General features: G+C 42.8%; 1 protein-coding gene and 1 pseudogene across 2 annotated transcripts in view; one reads left to right on the top strand and one right to left on the bottom strand.

Moving 5' to 3' along the window:
• pcdh12 (protocadherin 12) overlaps positions 1–16,252 on the top strand; it is a 159,661-nt gene that overhangs the window by 13,471 nt on the left and 129,938 nt on the right. The window contains exon 4 of one of the 2 annotated variants that reach the window (XR_011480320.1): positions 6,140–7,961. Coding sequence is in view for 1 of the 2 variants with exons in the window: in XM_023992666.2 (XP_023848434.1) it covers positions 6,140–6,549 (410 nt within the window). In the remaining variant the exon portion in view is untranslated. Of the gene's footprint in view, positions 1–6,139; positions 9,212–16,252 lie in introns of those variants that run through there. The other variant, XM_023992666.2, reaches the window with a different exon arrangement.
• LOC111968189 (translation factor GUF1, mitochondrial-like) lies at positions 12,279–15,285 on the bottom strand (annotated as a pseudogene).

The raw sequence follows: 16,252 nt of genomic DNA, 5'->3' as shown, positions 1-16,252 counted from the left end.
CGAGAGATAAAGAGAAGGGGGATGAGGTGAAGAGAAAGGGGGATGAGGTGGGGGGGTGAAGAGAAAGGGGGATGCGGTGTAGAGTGGGGGGTGAAGAGAAAGGGGGATGAGGTGTAGAGTGGGGGTGAAGAGAAATGAGGATGAGATGGAGTGGGGGTTGTAAAAGTGGATGAGGTGAGAGAAAGTGGGTTGAGGTGAAGAGAAAGGGGATGAAGAAAAGGGGAGAGGTGTAGAGTGGGGGATGAAGAGAAAGAGGGATGAGGTGTAAGGAAGGGGGACGAGAGAGAGAGGATGAGGTGTAGATGCGGGGTTGAAACGGAACGGGGTGGGTGAGAGAGGGATGAGAGAAAGAGGGATGAGGTGTAAAGAAAATGGGATGAGGTGTAGAGTGGGGGATGAGGTGTGGCTGGGACGAAGAGAAAGGGGATGAGGTGTAGAGAAGGGGACGAGAGAAGGAGGATGAGGTGTAGAGTGGGGGATGAAACGGAAAGGGGATGAGGTGTAGAGAGGGGATGAAGAGAAAGAGGGATGACGTTAAAGTGAAATGGGGATGAGGTGTAGAGTGAAATGGGTGGGGGTGTAGAGTGGGGGATGGGTGAGGTGTAGAGTGGGGGGGAATGAGGTGTAGAGTGGAGGGGGATATGAGGTGTAGAGTGGGGGGGGGATAGGTGAGGGGATGGAGGGAGAGAGCGAGGGGATGGAGGGAGGGAGGGAGGGCGCGAGGGGATGGAGGAAGCGAGACTTTACTAATAAGGCATGATAACTCCTGACTGAGGGCATTTATTAGACACGAGACGAAGCCAAGGGCCGGGAAACAACCTTTAGGTGGGAGTTAACACACAACAATTCCCAGGTTCGACAGCCTTATTGCTTTTATAAAACAGTTGCTAACAAATTTAACAACATGTTTTCATTAACTTTATTTTAATTAGTAAATTAGCTTTATTTCATCCTTCCACCAGACGATATAGTCCGGGCAAAAGCCGGTTCTGACGTTGCTAACCATCAGACTGGTTGTTAATTATATTCTCATGTTTTGACCAAGTCGTTGCTATGCTAAGCAAATCATTGGCATGTAGCTAGCTGGGTAGCAGAGGTTCAATTATTACAAGAGAGAGGAGAATTTTAATAATAAATAATTTATAAATAGGCAACAACCAGCTAATGGTCGACTCAATAAGATAGTTAGTGAGGATAGCTAGGCTAACTTTACTTCTCCTTTACTAGCTAACTAGCCAAATACACAATCACACCAAGCAGCTGAAATGACAGCAAACTGCATTTTGTTTGTTTTATCTTTGTTTCTATATCCATTATAATGATCCTGATCAATGAATTTGTCTGGATCAGATAAGCTTGTCAGTCTCATCACGTAATATGGAGATCGCAACAACAAAAACCGGCAACGTTGGAAAGGCACACAGCTAGGCTTATATTAACCCCCTCTGTACCAAACCAAATGCTAGGCTAGTAGCATGGGGAAATATTCTCAAGGCACTTTTTTCCAGGGGAGATTAAGGTTATAAATTGACTGGCTGGGCTGTGGGACAGTGGATGTGCATTGATACATCTAAAGGAACAGTTAATAGGCATTACACATGGAATGCAGAATTGTGGCGCTATAACTCACTGCTATCAATCAGCCTCAAGGATCCAAACAACATGATCCCATCCCGTTTTATAAAATGAGATGCAGAAGGGGGGACGGGACGGGACTGAGGCGATTGCAGAGAAAGGGGCCAGAAAAGGAAGCAGCATTTTAGAAAACCTGATGTGATTGAACCCAGGCAGTTAGCTTGTGAGTTAACCTCTCTCTGATGTGGCTTGCTGTGAGTTTGATTGATCACTGCCTCCGTGTCAAAGTCAAGCAGATGCAACAGACCGTAAAAAAGGGCCAGCCTGCCCCCATTAGTTTCTGACAGTGTTTTATATGTACGCTAGCCCTGTTAGCAACGCTCTCTTCTGAGGTCTCCTGGAGACGACAGACATGAAAGATGGTGGTCGACTGAGTCAGCGCAACTTCATTTGATGACCTTTGCGTGTAGTTCAAACCCCCACATATATGGAGCTCAGTCTTTCATTCAAAAACAAATATCTCACAGCAGAGCCTTTGAACATTCCAAACATATACAGCGGAGGATAACTATCTCAGAAGGACTTCAAGCGAAACATGATACATTTGAACATCATGTGGGATTTGTGTTGGTTACTTTTCACTGATGTGTAGTGTGAAATCAGAAGTATAAGGACTTGTTTCGTTTATGGATTGAGATTTAAGTTGAGGGCTGTCAGTGTCACACAGTGCGTGGGTGGGGGGGGGGGGTGCATGAGAGAGGGAATGAGGGTGTGTGTGTGGTGGGGGTAGGTTCTGGGGTTGTTCAGTGACTCCTCTGTAAGTTTGTGTGTTAGAACAGTGGTTCCCAACTTTGTTTTGGTTACCGTACCCCCAACTGAATTTCGCTCTGCCTGGAGTACCTCTAAAGGATCCCCTCATGTGCATTTTACCAGTAATCCTATGGACTCATTACTCTTTTGAAGTACCCCCTGTGGATATGCCAAGTACCCCCAGGGGTCCCAGTACCCCTAGTTGGGAACCACTGTGTTAGTGTGTATGCGTGCCCGGGTCTGGTTGTGATTAGATGAAAAGGACCACAGGGCAAGTGTAACACGCAGGATATGAACCCGGGTCTCCCATGGAAGCAACCAACGTCTTAGACCAAGAGGGAAAATTCTCTTGCTCTGAAGGGGCAGACAGTGTTTTTTGAAGTTCGCAGGCAGGGGATACTTGACAGGAGTGCTAGCTAGGCTAGGTTAGCTTACTAGGTACATATAATAGCTTTAGGTTGGTTGTTTCTCCATCAACAACGTTGCCTCTCTGATCACTCTCCCTCGCTTGGGCAAGGGACATTTAAGGTACACTCGTGACGATGTAAAACGTCATTCAAGGGCTAAGGGTTTAGAACCGAGGAGACTTTAACACAGCAGAGGATCGGTTCCTCTTCCACTCCCTTGAGAAATGTGGCTTTAGGGATTTTTTTTCTGTGAGGCTATTAAGACACTATACTAATGTTAACAGCTCTATCAAACTGAAACATGGCACCTGACCTAGATTTGAGTTAGGACAACCTTGCCTAAATCCTCTATCTCACCGTATCTGTTTTTATTAGTCATCCAACTTATTACAAAGTCTTTAAATAATAGTCCTGTACAAGGTATTTCCATGCCTGGTAAATAAATGATGAGCCAGCTGGCTGACGATACTCCAATTTTTCTGAAAGACGCTAGTCAGATTCCCATATCGATCAATGTGATATAATCGTTTTCCAAAGCATCTGGTCTATGTCTTAACATTAATAAATGTAAACTCATGGCTGTCAAAGATTGTGTGACACCCTCATATAATTTATAACCATACATTTTCTCCATAATCAGGACATATAGTATAAAAATACTTAGCGCATTCGGAAACCTTGACTTTTTGTACATTTTGTTACGTTACAGCCTTATTCTAAAATGTATTAAATTGTTTTTTTCCCCTCATCAATCTACACACAATACCCCATAATGACAAAGCAAAACCAGGTTTAGACATTTTGGCAAAATTATAAAAAACTGATATTACATTTACATAAATATTCAGACCCTTTACTCAGTACTTTGTTGAAGCACCTTTTGCAGAGATTACAGCCTCAAGTCTTCCTGGGTATGACGCTACAAGCTCGGCACACCTGCATTTGGGGGGTTTCTCCCATTCTTCTCTGCAGATCCTCTCAAGCTCTGTCAGGTTGGATGGGGAGCGTCGCTGCACAGCTATTTTCAGGTCTCTCCAGAGATGCTCGATCAGGTTCAAGTCTGAACTCTGGCTGGGTCACTCAAGGACATTCAGAGACTTGTCCCGAAGCCACTCCTGCATTGTCTAGGCTGTGTGCTTAGGGTTGTTGTCCTGTTGGAAAGGGAACATTCGCCCCAGTCTGAGGTCCTGAGCGCTCTGGAGCAGGTTTTCATCAAGGATCTCTCTGTACTTTGCTCTGTTCATCTTTCACTCGGTCCTGAGCTCTGTCAGAGTGACCATTGGGTTCTCGGTCACCTCTCTGACCAAGGCCTTTCTCCCCCGAATTGTCTGTTTGGCTGAGCTGCCAGCTCTAAGAAAAGTCTTGGTGGTTACAAACTTCCATTTAAGAATGATGGAGACCACTGTATTCTTGGGTACCTTCAATGCTGCAGAAATGTTTTGGTAGCCTTCCCCATATCTGTGCCTCGACACAATCCTGTCTCGGAGCACTACGCACAATTCCTTCGACCTCTTGGCTTAGTTTTTGATCTGACATGCACTGTCAACTGTGGGACCTTATAGACATGTGTGTGCCTTTCCAAGTCATGTCCAATCAATTGAATTTACCACAGGTGGACTCCAATCAAGTTGTAGAAACATCTCAAGGATAATCAATGGAAACAGGATGCACCTGAGCTCAATCAAAGTAGATTGATGATGATTTTTATTTAATCCATTTTAGAAAAAATCTAACATCTGAATATTTTCAGAATGCACAGTTTTTGTTTGTGATATATTGGTTCCCGAAATAATATCCTATTGGTGAGCCAACTTGTAAATGCAGAGGGACTTTTCCTTATCACTTCATAAGATCCCTGTAACATCTAAAGAGTTTGCAAATTGTTTTAGATGCCATTTCCTCAGATGCCATTTCCTTTATTCAGGAACGTGTCAAGACCTGACACTCAGCACAGACCTATGATTAACCCTGTTGACTCATCAGTAGGAAAGATTTTGTTGTCTACCCCTGCCATACAGTTATACCACAACTAAAGTTTTCCCTTTATCAAAAAAACTAAACAAAAGCAATATGATGTTGGTCATGATAATCAGGTTTGCACATCCCCATACAAAAAATGATACAAGAATGCCTGTAATGCTTAACTGTAGAGAATGGCTTTAAATAGATTTGTACCTGTTTTGAGTGTGTACGTGCTCATTCTATCCTAATTTTTACCTGGTGCTAACATGAGTCCTTTGTCCTGATCATGTCTACATTCTGATGGTGCCCACATTTTCAGAAATATGTATACACATGGAATTAAAGTGTCTGTTATCTGTCCACTGAGCCTGCATTGTGACCAGATTTCCTGGCCCCTTTATGCAAATTATTTCATAGATATTCTTTCAAAATAATACTTATTTATTGTAAGACACATATTGATCTAAACAGTCAATGGTGCCACCTGCCAATGATTTAAATGTTTTTTCTGTCCATATCTGTCTACACTTGTAAGATATCAAGGCACAAAATGTGTCTGACTACCAGAAGTGGGCAGGATGATCAGATCACAATGTGTCTTTTGATTGTCTAAACAGTGTTTGTGTAAAACCACTTGACCACTTTAATGCCTATGTATGGCCCTTCCGCAATCTGCATTGGCCATACAGCATTTACTGCGATGCTGCCTCTGCATAAGTAAGGGAATTGATACTTCTTGCGCTTGTCAAGGAAGTGAATTTGTGTTTATACAGGATGTACAGCCCCCACCTACCGTCATCCAATCATGTCAATGCGGAGTTATACAGAGCCCTCTGCATTGTTAAAAATTGGGGAGGCGCATATGGTACGGAGCTTGATATGGCCTTTTGCGTCACACCCTCTGTACGGCGCATAAATCAGCTTTTACTTGACTATAACTCCGGATACAGCCAGGAGATGACAGGAAATGCCGGTTCACAACAGCCAGATAAATATACTCCTGTGATATCCTCTATCCTGTTTTTGTCCCACATAGTGTTTTTCTCAAGGAAATTGAAGGAAACCGCTAGATTAGACTTGTACCTCCATAAGCTTATTTTTATTAACTTAGTTTATATTTGTCGTCTTCGACATACCAGATAATCATTCTCCCATCTTCAGATTTCATTTAACGTTTTCACGTGAAGAAATTCATTTTCACAGGGATAAACAACAATACTGACCAACAACAAACACTATAACAAAGAACACCCACATGTTCCCTGTGTCACATCCAGCACTGTATCACTGTAGAGCTGTTGCTTTGTCCTATGTTGTTAAAAAACAGTATTGCCAATACTCCATACTTTATTGACATGTTCTCATCTCTCTCCTCCTCTCATCAGATGACGTCTTTGCTGACATAGAGGACCCTGCGTGGATGTCCCGCCTTTCCCTCCCCCTAACTGCCGACTACCACGAGAACGTTTTTGTTCCCAATGGGCCACCATCCCCTGAAACCCATTGCTCCCCAGACACCCTTGACTCTGCCTCCTTCTCCACCTTCGGTAAGAAGCCGGAGGATGGCTCACTGGGCGGGTCCTTGATCTCCGAGGTCAACACTTTGTTTAATATGCTCCTGACCCAGAGAGGCGACTCCCAGCCCCGCCTCTCGCCAGACGTGCTCTACAGACTGTCCGCCACCTACCGGCGCTCGCTGGGGCTGGAAGGAGATACCGCCCCAGCAGGGGGCGCCAACATACAAAGGAACTCTGTGAACCCCGAAAAGAGGTCCACCCTGGCTCAATGCCCTTAGGCCCAACCCCTGGTATGAGAACAGTTGCCTCAACTTTATTTGATTGGTTCTTGTGTGTTTGGGTGCCTAAGACCCCCCCCCCCCCCCCCCCACCCCGATGACTTTGTTTTACATGTTGCTGAAATGACTGAACTGCTCAAGCTTACAACAGCAACTCCCCTCCTTCTCCTAACATATCCCCATTAGGATATGTCCAATACAATACAGAAGAGGGAGATGAGTTAACCAAAGGCCTTTATTCAGTGCTGGAAAAAGCACAATGTACTATACAGTACTCCCTACATAGAAAAGTGTACATTTACCTTGAGATAAATGTTACACAATGAAACCATCTCCCTCATGTGGCACATACTCCTCTGTATCATTCTGATGCAACAAAGATTCACTTTCTGTCTCTCGTCAGAAGTGTTTATCAGTGGGAGCGACAACATGGTGCTATCCGTTGTTAGCGTTGTCCATGGTATGAATGGCTGAGTTTAGCAGCCCCAAGCAAAGAGCCCAAGAAGGAAACGGCTCTCTTGTCTTCTCTGAAGACAAAACACTAACAACATTAAGTCCTGTTCCTGAGGAGGAATGTGTGAAATGTCTGTCACAATGGACCTAGTCTGCCGACACTTCCTTCACCACCATTTTGAGAAATGTTTCCATTATTGATTACTATTTGTATTTACTCAAGTAAATTATTTAGCTACTGAAAAATGTAATATTTACAGAGGTATAAATGTTTGTTTATGTCTGTGTAGGAAACACTTACAGTACCTTCGGAAAGTATTCAGACCCCTTGACTTTTTCCCACAGTTTCTTATGTTACAGCCTTATTCTAAAATGGATAAAATACAACGACAAAAAATCCTCAGCAATCTACACAACGTACCCCATAATGACAAAGCGAAAACAGGTTTTTAGAAATGTTTGCAAATGTAGAAAACATAAAAATCAGAAATACCTTATTTACATAAGTATTCAGACCCTTTGCTATTTATTATTTCTTTATGGTAGAGCGGCCAGACGGAAACCGCCACTCAGTAAAAGGCACATAAAGGCACCTAAAGACTCTCAGACCATGAGAAACACGATTCACTGGTCTGGTGAAACCAGGATTGAACTCTTTGGCCTGAATGCCAAGCGTCACGTCTGGTGGAAACCTGGCACCATCCCTATGGTGAAGCATGATGGTGGCAGCATCACGCTGTGAGGATGTTTTTCAGTGGCAGGGACTGGGAGACTAGTCAGGATCGAGGCAAAGATGAACAAAGGCAAAGTACAGAGATCCTTAATGAAAACCTGCTCCAGAGCACTTAGGACCTCAGACTAGGGTGAAGCTTCACCTTCCAACAGGACACACAGCCAAGACAATGCAGGACTGGCTTTGAGACAAGTCTCTGAATGTCCTCTCTGGCTGGGCCAGAGATGTAAACTAACAGGGTCTGAATACTTTCCCGAAGGCACTGTAAAAGCCTTGTTCTCATTGGCAGTTTGAAGTGACTCAAATCCAATTTTTTTGCAAACCCGATTTGAATCTGTTCTTTTTCCTGCAGTCTGAACAGCTAAAAAGCACATGGAATCTGATATTTCAAGCCACTTTCGTAGGTGGTCTGAAGTCAGATACAATACTTATTCCTGGCCATCAGTGGCGGTTCTGGGGGAGGGGGTGGCAGTGCCCCTGTGACAACAATTTTGGACCCCCTTGTGGCCCCCCTAAATGTGGAGTATGAAATAATGTTTACATAACAAATTTTTGCTATCGTTCTTTTTTTACATCCGCTATTAGACAGTGGCAGCGATGATGATTATGAACATGGTCTTTTGCCTGCTAATGCCTTCAATGCAGTGAAGAAAACGATGACAACAATAACGTCTAATGTAACTGGCCCCTCTAACAGTACAACTGGCCCCAGCTTGGCCCCCCCAGTTGAAATGGTCTAGAACCGCCACTGCTGGCCATGTGGTCAAATCTGATTTATTAAACTGTTATTTGGCATATCTTGTTGCTTGCTAGCTACTCTGTTGACAGTTTGCCAAGAAAATGTGGTAGCTAACTAGCTTGTTAAATGTTTACAAACAAATGAGTGAATGTGCTAGAAAGTTAAACTGCTACTTAGCTAGCTAGTTGACTGCTGTGGCTAGACAAAAAGGACTCGTTTTGAAAGTTGGATCATCTTGTCCTTTGAGGGCTTAAGTGTTCTCACACTATGATTTTGAACATTCAAAGCACCTGGGAAACATCCATGGCAGGCATTGTCACCTTAGCTTACTACATAACTTCTGAGTGATCGGAAGCACGTGCCCAAATCAGCCTACACCACTGCGCACACACCTGTCTTTACTATGACAACTAGCTTAGCCATGTCAGCAAATTACTGCTGTCTGAACACATATAAATCCTATTTGGTCACTTATAACTTGCTATTTGGACAGTCAGTATTCCAAAACTGATTTGAGCATTATAGGCCTGCAGTGTGAACAAGGCATTATACACCCAGGATTTGGCTTCAGATATTTGAATGGCTGTAAAAGTGTTATAAATTAAAAAAATTCTGACAAAAGGTGTCATTTGTAATCTTGCTCAGGAGAATAGGGAGTTTTTTTGTTGCCATAAATCAAACCAGCAGCAGTTTGTACATAGTATTTTCAAAGACATTTTAATACAATATTTTTAAAACAGCATCATGGTCATTTCTTCCTACAAATTACACTAAGTTAAGGATTTTGACTTTTGTTTTGAATGTTGCAAAATGAGCGACTACAGCGAAAGAACACCTCTAGGAGAAATGTGAGAACGCCCTCTGCTGCCATTTCTATGTAAATGTTTTATATTGACTTGTGATTAGCCAGTAGCTCAGTGGAGTTTTCCTTATTCATTCTTCAGGTACCAAGGCCAAGGCATTTACTTGTCTAAATAAGTCAAATCAGTTGAACGGGACCCAGCTGTTTTGAGGGCAGGACAAAATGTGATTGGTTGATTTGAAAACTTAGTGGGCAGAGTGTACATTGACAGGCGGGAGTCAAATAAAACAAACTATCAGGGTGGTAGGTCGGAGTGTTAAAAACGTGTTGTGACCCACAACATTCCTGGTTCAAATCTCACCACTTTCTTTTCCATCCAAAATATAAACTCAACATGCAACAATTTCAAAGATTTTACTGAGTTACAGTTCATTTAAGGAAATCAGTCCATTGAAATAAATTCATTAGGCCCTAATCTATGGATTTCACTACTGTGAATACAGATATGCATCTGTTGGTCACAGATACTTAAAACCAGTCAGTATCTTGTATAAGCTAGTGCTGTGCATTATCATGCTGAAACATGAGGTGATGGCAGTGGATGAATGGCACGACAATGGGCCTCAGGATATCGTCACGGTTTCTCTGTACGTTCAAATTGCCATTGATAAAATGCATATGTGTTTGTTGTCTGTAGTTTATGCCTGCCCATACCATAACCCCACCGCCACCATGGGGCACTCTGTTGACATCAGTCAACCGCTTGCCCACACGACGCAATACACGCTGTTGTGAGGCCGGTTGGACGTACTGCCAAATTCTCTAAAAACAACAGAGGCAGTTTATGGTAGAGAAATTAACATTATTCTGGCAACAGCTCTGGTGGACATTCCTGCAGTCAGCATGCCAATTGCACACTCCTTCAAAACTAGAGGCATCTGTGGTGTAACAAAATTGCAGATTTTAGTGGCCTTTTCTCCCCAGCACCTTGCACCTGTGTAATGATCATGCTGTTTAATCAGCTTCTTGATATACCACACCTGTCAGGTGGATTAATTATCTTGGCAAAGGAGAAATGCTCACTAACAGGGATGTAAACAAATTTGTGCACAAAGTTGAAGAGAAATAAGCTTTTTGTGCATATGGAACATTTCTGGGATCTTATTTCAGCTCATGAAACATGGGACCAACACTTTACATCTTGCATTTATATATATATTAATAACTTTAGTAGGTACTAGTAATATACAAAAAAATATACATATATATAACTACAGTTATTAATTACAGTGACCAATGACAATAGAAGTAACACGAATCATCTTTCAGTTCCACTTGATGGCAGAGTGCTTGACTCTTGGTTTACCATGCACAAGATCCCTAGTTCACATCTCAGTGGTTTTATTTTTTTAACATAACCCTCCCCGCAGAAGAAGATCGAATAAGAAAAATGTATCTACTACTTGCCATGTAGAGTTCGTTTTATTGGTCTAAAAAAATGCAAATGATAGTATGCTCAATGATAAGCAGCATACACTCCTCAAACCAAAGCTGCATTTAACACCATAGTACCCTCCAAACTTGTCATTAAGCTCGAGACCCTGGGTCTCGACCCCGCCCTGTGCATCTGGGTCCTGGACTTTCTGACGGGGCGCCCCCAGGTGGTGAGGGTAGGAAACAACATCTTCACCCCGCTGATCCTCAACACTGGGGCCCCATAAGGGTGCGTTCTCAGCCCTCTCCTGTACTCCCTTTTCACCCATGATGGCATGGCCATGCACGCCTCCAACTCAATCATCAAGTTTGCAGACTCAGGAGGTTGAAGAAATTTGTCTTGTCACCAAAAACACTCAAACTTTTACAGATGCACAATCGAGAGCATCCTGTCGGGCTGTATCACCGCCTGGTACGGCAACTGCTCCACCCACAACCGTAAGGCTTTCCAGAGGGTGGTGCGGGCTGCCCAGCGCATCACCGGGGGAAAACTACCTGCCCTCCAGGACACCTACACCACCTGATGTCACAGGAAGGCCAAAAAGATCATCAAGGACAACAACCACCCGAGGAAACTGACTGTTCGCTATCATCCAGAAGGCGAGGTCAGTACAGGTGCATCAAAGCTGGGACCGAGGGACTGAAAAACAGCTTCTATCTCAAGGCCATCAGACTGTTAAACAGCCATCACTAACATTGAGTGGCTGTTGCCAACATAGTGACTCAAATCTCTAGCAACTTTAATAGTAAAAAATTGGATGTAATAAATGTATCACTAGTCACTTTAAACAATGCCACTTTATATAATGTTTACATACCCTACATTACTCATCTCATATGTATATACTGTACTCTATACCATATACTTGTTGTTGTGAACTTGTTAGATATTACTGCACGGTCGGAACTAGAAGCACAAGCATTTCGCTACACTGGCATTAACATCTGCTAACCATGTATGTTACCTATAAAATTTGATTTGATTTGAGAAGGGGTTGTAAGTGTAACCATCAGTGCCCGGCCCTCTAGTGGAGCAGAAGTCTAACTGCACAGAACAGTACACAAAGGGTTCATCTCTATTGTATTTCCTTGATTCCTCAAGCCCTCCCTCCCTTGTCTCATTCTCAAAGCACAATGGAGCAGATCTTCCCCACCAATGCGTTTTGAGGCGACGGCAAGGAGAGAGGAATCAAGGAAATACAAGTACAATTAAGATTCAGCCAAATTGTTACAACCGACACATTGGATCCATTGGGAGAGAGAGAAACAGAACAAATTACATAACATATCTTGTTTTATTATTTACAAGCGTTCCTTGATGTATTGCACCTTGCACTTAAAGTCTGTTTGAGTGAGTAATCTGTGCATGTCATTTATTTTTCTTGGCAATGGGATCTACATAACTTTTTGGGGGGTTAAAATTATGTATGGGACATTAAAGTTATTTTGCTGTTTTAAAGTCTATTTGTTGAACAAAACTTGCTTCAATAAATAAGGATACTGATATTCTACTTGTCTTTCCTCTTCAGAACCCTGATGAAGACATCTTTTGGGGACTTGCACGTGCCAACATACCGCATCTTCTTTTTACCCTCCGCCTGGTTTTTCAGGTGCTTCATCTTTCTTGTTATCATCTCTGTGCTAAAAGAGACTAGGATCAGCTACCATACTAGACATCGTACACACCCACGTTTTAAACGAATTAACAAAAGTTTCCGAACACATTTTGCAAGCACATTTTTCCCGTAATCCTGCGAGAGAGAGCGAGGGTGTCATGCAATCTCAAAAGCTACCAACTTGGTCGTATGAGTCTTATTTCAGGGTCATTATGAAAATGTTTACTTACGTCTCCCTTTGCTGCCGATGGCTGTTTGTACTGTGATCTCAAACATTTGTCCGGTTATGGCGTCATGCAGGTGCTCGCACATGGCATTGCCTGCACTGTACGCACAATCTCTCTACGTAGGAAAACACAACTGAAGATACCCAAGGGTCACATCATTACGGTACTCAAATAAATCGTAGTATTAATGGCCCTTGAAATATTGAGACATTGGGCCAAATAGTAATTTGAGAAGCAGACACTAATTCAAGAGTTGAATCATACCGTAATGTAAATGGGAGATATGCAAAAAAAGTTTGAGTTAGGATTCAGTCATTGTCTGAGCACTAATTATCAAAGTCTTACTTGTGAACAACAGAGGTGAGTTCCTCCACAGGTTTCCTGTTCAGCAGAATATCCATCTTGATCACATTGGCGCCCGGTATCCTCATACTCACAACTGTTGAGAAAATTAGGAATATACAATGACTCAATTTGTTAAACTGGTTTTGCAAAGTGACAAATCCAAACCCCTGTTCTTAAATTTCTCGATTACACAGTGATCATTCAAACAAATAATTAGCAACATCTGAAAGCCAGGCTGGCTTACCAAGCAGATACTCATGATTTTCCCGGTGTAGTCGTCAGGGGCGAAGATGGTCCCCATCACCATGGGATCCAGGTACTCTGTCACTACAGACCTGTCCGAGAACTGGGCTGGGTTCACTATGCAGATCTTCTCCTTCCCATGCTCCTACAACACAATAGGAGAGTTATAAACTTTGATCACTGTTACCAAACAAGGGCTACCATATTTTAGGTTCACATGACAGTATTCAGACCCGTTGACTTTTTCCACATTTTGTTACGTTATAGCCTTATTCTAAAATGGATTAAATAAAAAATTTCCTTTACAATCTACACACAATACACCATAATGACAAATGGAATGACAAATTTTGTTGTTGAAAATGAAACTTTGCTTTCCTTTGCTATGAGACTTGAAATTGAGCTCCGGTGCATCCTGTTTCTATTGATCATCCTTGAGATGTTTCTACAAATTGATTGGAGTCCACCTGTGGTAAATTCAATTGATTGGACATGATTTGCAAAGGCACACACCTGTTTATATAAGGTCCTAGAGTTGACAGTGCATGTCAGAGCAAAAAACCAAGCCATATGGTCGAAATAATTGTCTGTGGAGCTCCGAGACAGGATTGTGTCGAGGCACATATCTGGGGAAGGGTACCAAAAAATGTCTGCAGCATTGAAGGTCCCCAAGATCACATCATTATTAAATGGATTAAGTTTGGAACCACCAAGACTCGTCCTTGAGCCAGCCGCCCTGCCAAATGGAGCAATCGGGGTAGAACGGCCTTGGTCAGGGAGGTGACGAAGAACCCGATGGTCACTCTGACAGAGCTCCAGAGTTCCTCTGTGGAGATGAGAGAACCTTCCAGAAGGACAACCATCTCTGCAGCACTACCAATCAGGCCTTTATGGTAGAGTGGCCAGACAGAAGCTACTCCTCAGTAAATGGCACGGCAGCCCGCTTGGAGTTTGCCAAAAGGTACCTAATGACTCTCAGACCATGAGAAACACAATTCTCTTGTCTGAAGAAACCAAGATTGAACACTTTGGCCTGAATGCCAATCGTCACTTCTGGAGAAAACCTGGCACCATCCCTACGGTGAAGCATGGTGGTGGCAGCATCATGCTGTGGGGAAGTTTTTCAGCGACAGGGACTGGGAGACTAGTTAGGATTGAGGGAAAGATGAACGGAGAAAAGTACAGAGAGATCCTTGATGAAAACCTGCTCAGGACCTCAGACTGGGGCGAAGGTTCAGCCTCCAAAACATTTGCAAAACATTCTAAAAACCTGTTTTTGCTTTGTCATTATGGGGTATTGTGTGTAGATTAAAAACAATTTAATCCATTTACGAATAAGGCTGTACCTAACAAAAAAGTGGAAAAATTCAAGGGGTTATAATACTTTCCGAAAGAACTGTATATATATATATATATATATGTGTGTGTGTGCATTTACTTTGCTGTGATATCATGTAAACTTTTCCCAGCAATAGATGTACATGTAATTTGAAGCCCCCTGTAGAGGTGGTGCTGTGTATTACCTTAATGAGCTTGGCGCAGGACAGGATAGCCTTGTAGGCATGGTGGGGGCTGTCACTTTGACAGAGGAGTTGTACTCCTTCTCCAAGCGCTGGTTAAACAACTCTATGTGGAGCAGGCCCAGGAAGCCTAGCCTGCGAAAGGAAGGAAGGAAAGACCAAGGGAAAGAAAGTAAGTGAGGAGAGAGCGAGTACAATTTAGGAGTGCATGATCACGGCTCAAATTGGTATCCCTCAAAAAGAAAACAAATGAAGAACATAAGTATCCTGTCAAGGTCAACCCTTCACCACTTGCATAGCTTTGAGTAGTGGATGAGAGATTACATGATAATTTAGTTGGTATTGTTATGATATAACCTCCGGCCTGCTCCCAGTGCCAGACTGCTGTCCTTCTGCACATCAAACTGGAGTCGTTGAATGTCAGTTTCTCCACTGCACTGCGGAGGGCGCTGTAGTCCGACTGGTCAATAGGAAACATCCCTGGAGAGAGACCCACAAGCACATTCGCGTCAGAATGCAGACACCTTCTCCTACTGTATATGTTTGTTTATAAAATACCGCCTATTGACGCTGTGTAAATGTTTTGTTTCAATTATTATTATGTTGATTTTTCAAGGTTGCTGCAGCACCCTCAGCACCCCTATTTCCCGCAGCTATGGGGGTATTCCTGGTGATTATGGCACCAATCAAAACCAAGCGATGAGGTGAGCCATATCATACAATACAACTAAATGCATGAGTATCTGTGTGATCCATGAGTATTGATATGGTAATGCACATGAGACCTGTAATTTCCTGAAGGCTGTCAGCCAAGGTGCTTTTCCTATGGTCAATGTGAGCAATGATGCTGACATTTATGATCCTCTCCACTGGGAACTTTGCCATATCTATGACATAACAAAGTTAGTGTAGTTACAATAAAGGACAAGACTTTATAAACGAATGGACAATGCATGCACGCTGTCCGTTTGCAATGTGGAGTTCCTTACTTTGTCAGCCTGTGTACTGAGCATATTGGTGGTGTTGTGTGTGCAGAAAACAGGTGCTCTCTAAATCCATCGTTGCCTGAACCCAACGTTGAATTGCAGAGAATTCTACTTTGGGTATAAATTAGCGTTTGAATCAGGAACGTTTCCTCTCACCACCTCTAAAAGCCAGAAGGTTGAATAAAATAATATTTGTAAGCACTTTACCGGTCGTCAGTGTAGTTGGTCCTTTTGGCGGTAGGGATGTAAGACAGTATATCCATAGGAAAGTATAATTACATCACATTTTCAAAGCAATGTTTGTGCATTCCTGTGCGCACAAGTTAAAAATTACTTGCAGGAGACATGCATACTTGCCCAGTTCGTGATTACATGGATCTGCGCATGCTTCAGGGGATATACATCTAAATGCATTAACAGTGCTTTGACAAGTTTATGTAATTATAATTTCCTGTGGATATATTGTATCACATTTCTACCGCCAAAAGGACCAACATCACAGACAACCAGTAAAGTACATAAAAATATAATCGTATTCAACATTC

The sequence above is a fragment of the Salvelinus sp. IW2-2015 genome, linkage group LG8 (assembly GCF_002910315.2).
Source record: "Salvelinus sp. IW2-2015 linkage group LG8, ASM291031v2, whole genome shotgun sequence".
Lineage (NCBI taxonomy): Eukaryota > Metazoa > Chordata > Actinopteri > Salmoniformes > Salmonidae > Salvelinus > Salvelinus sp. IW2-2015.
Note: the sequence above shows the minus strand (reverse complement) of the source record. Positions and strands in the feature narration are given on the sequence as shown.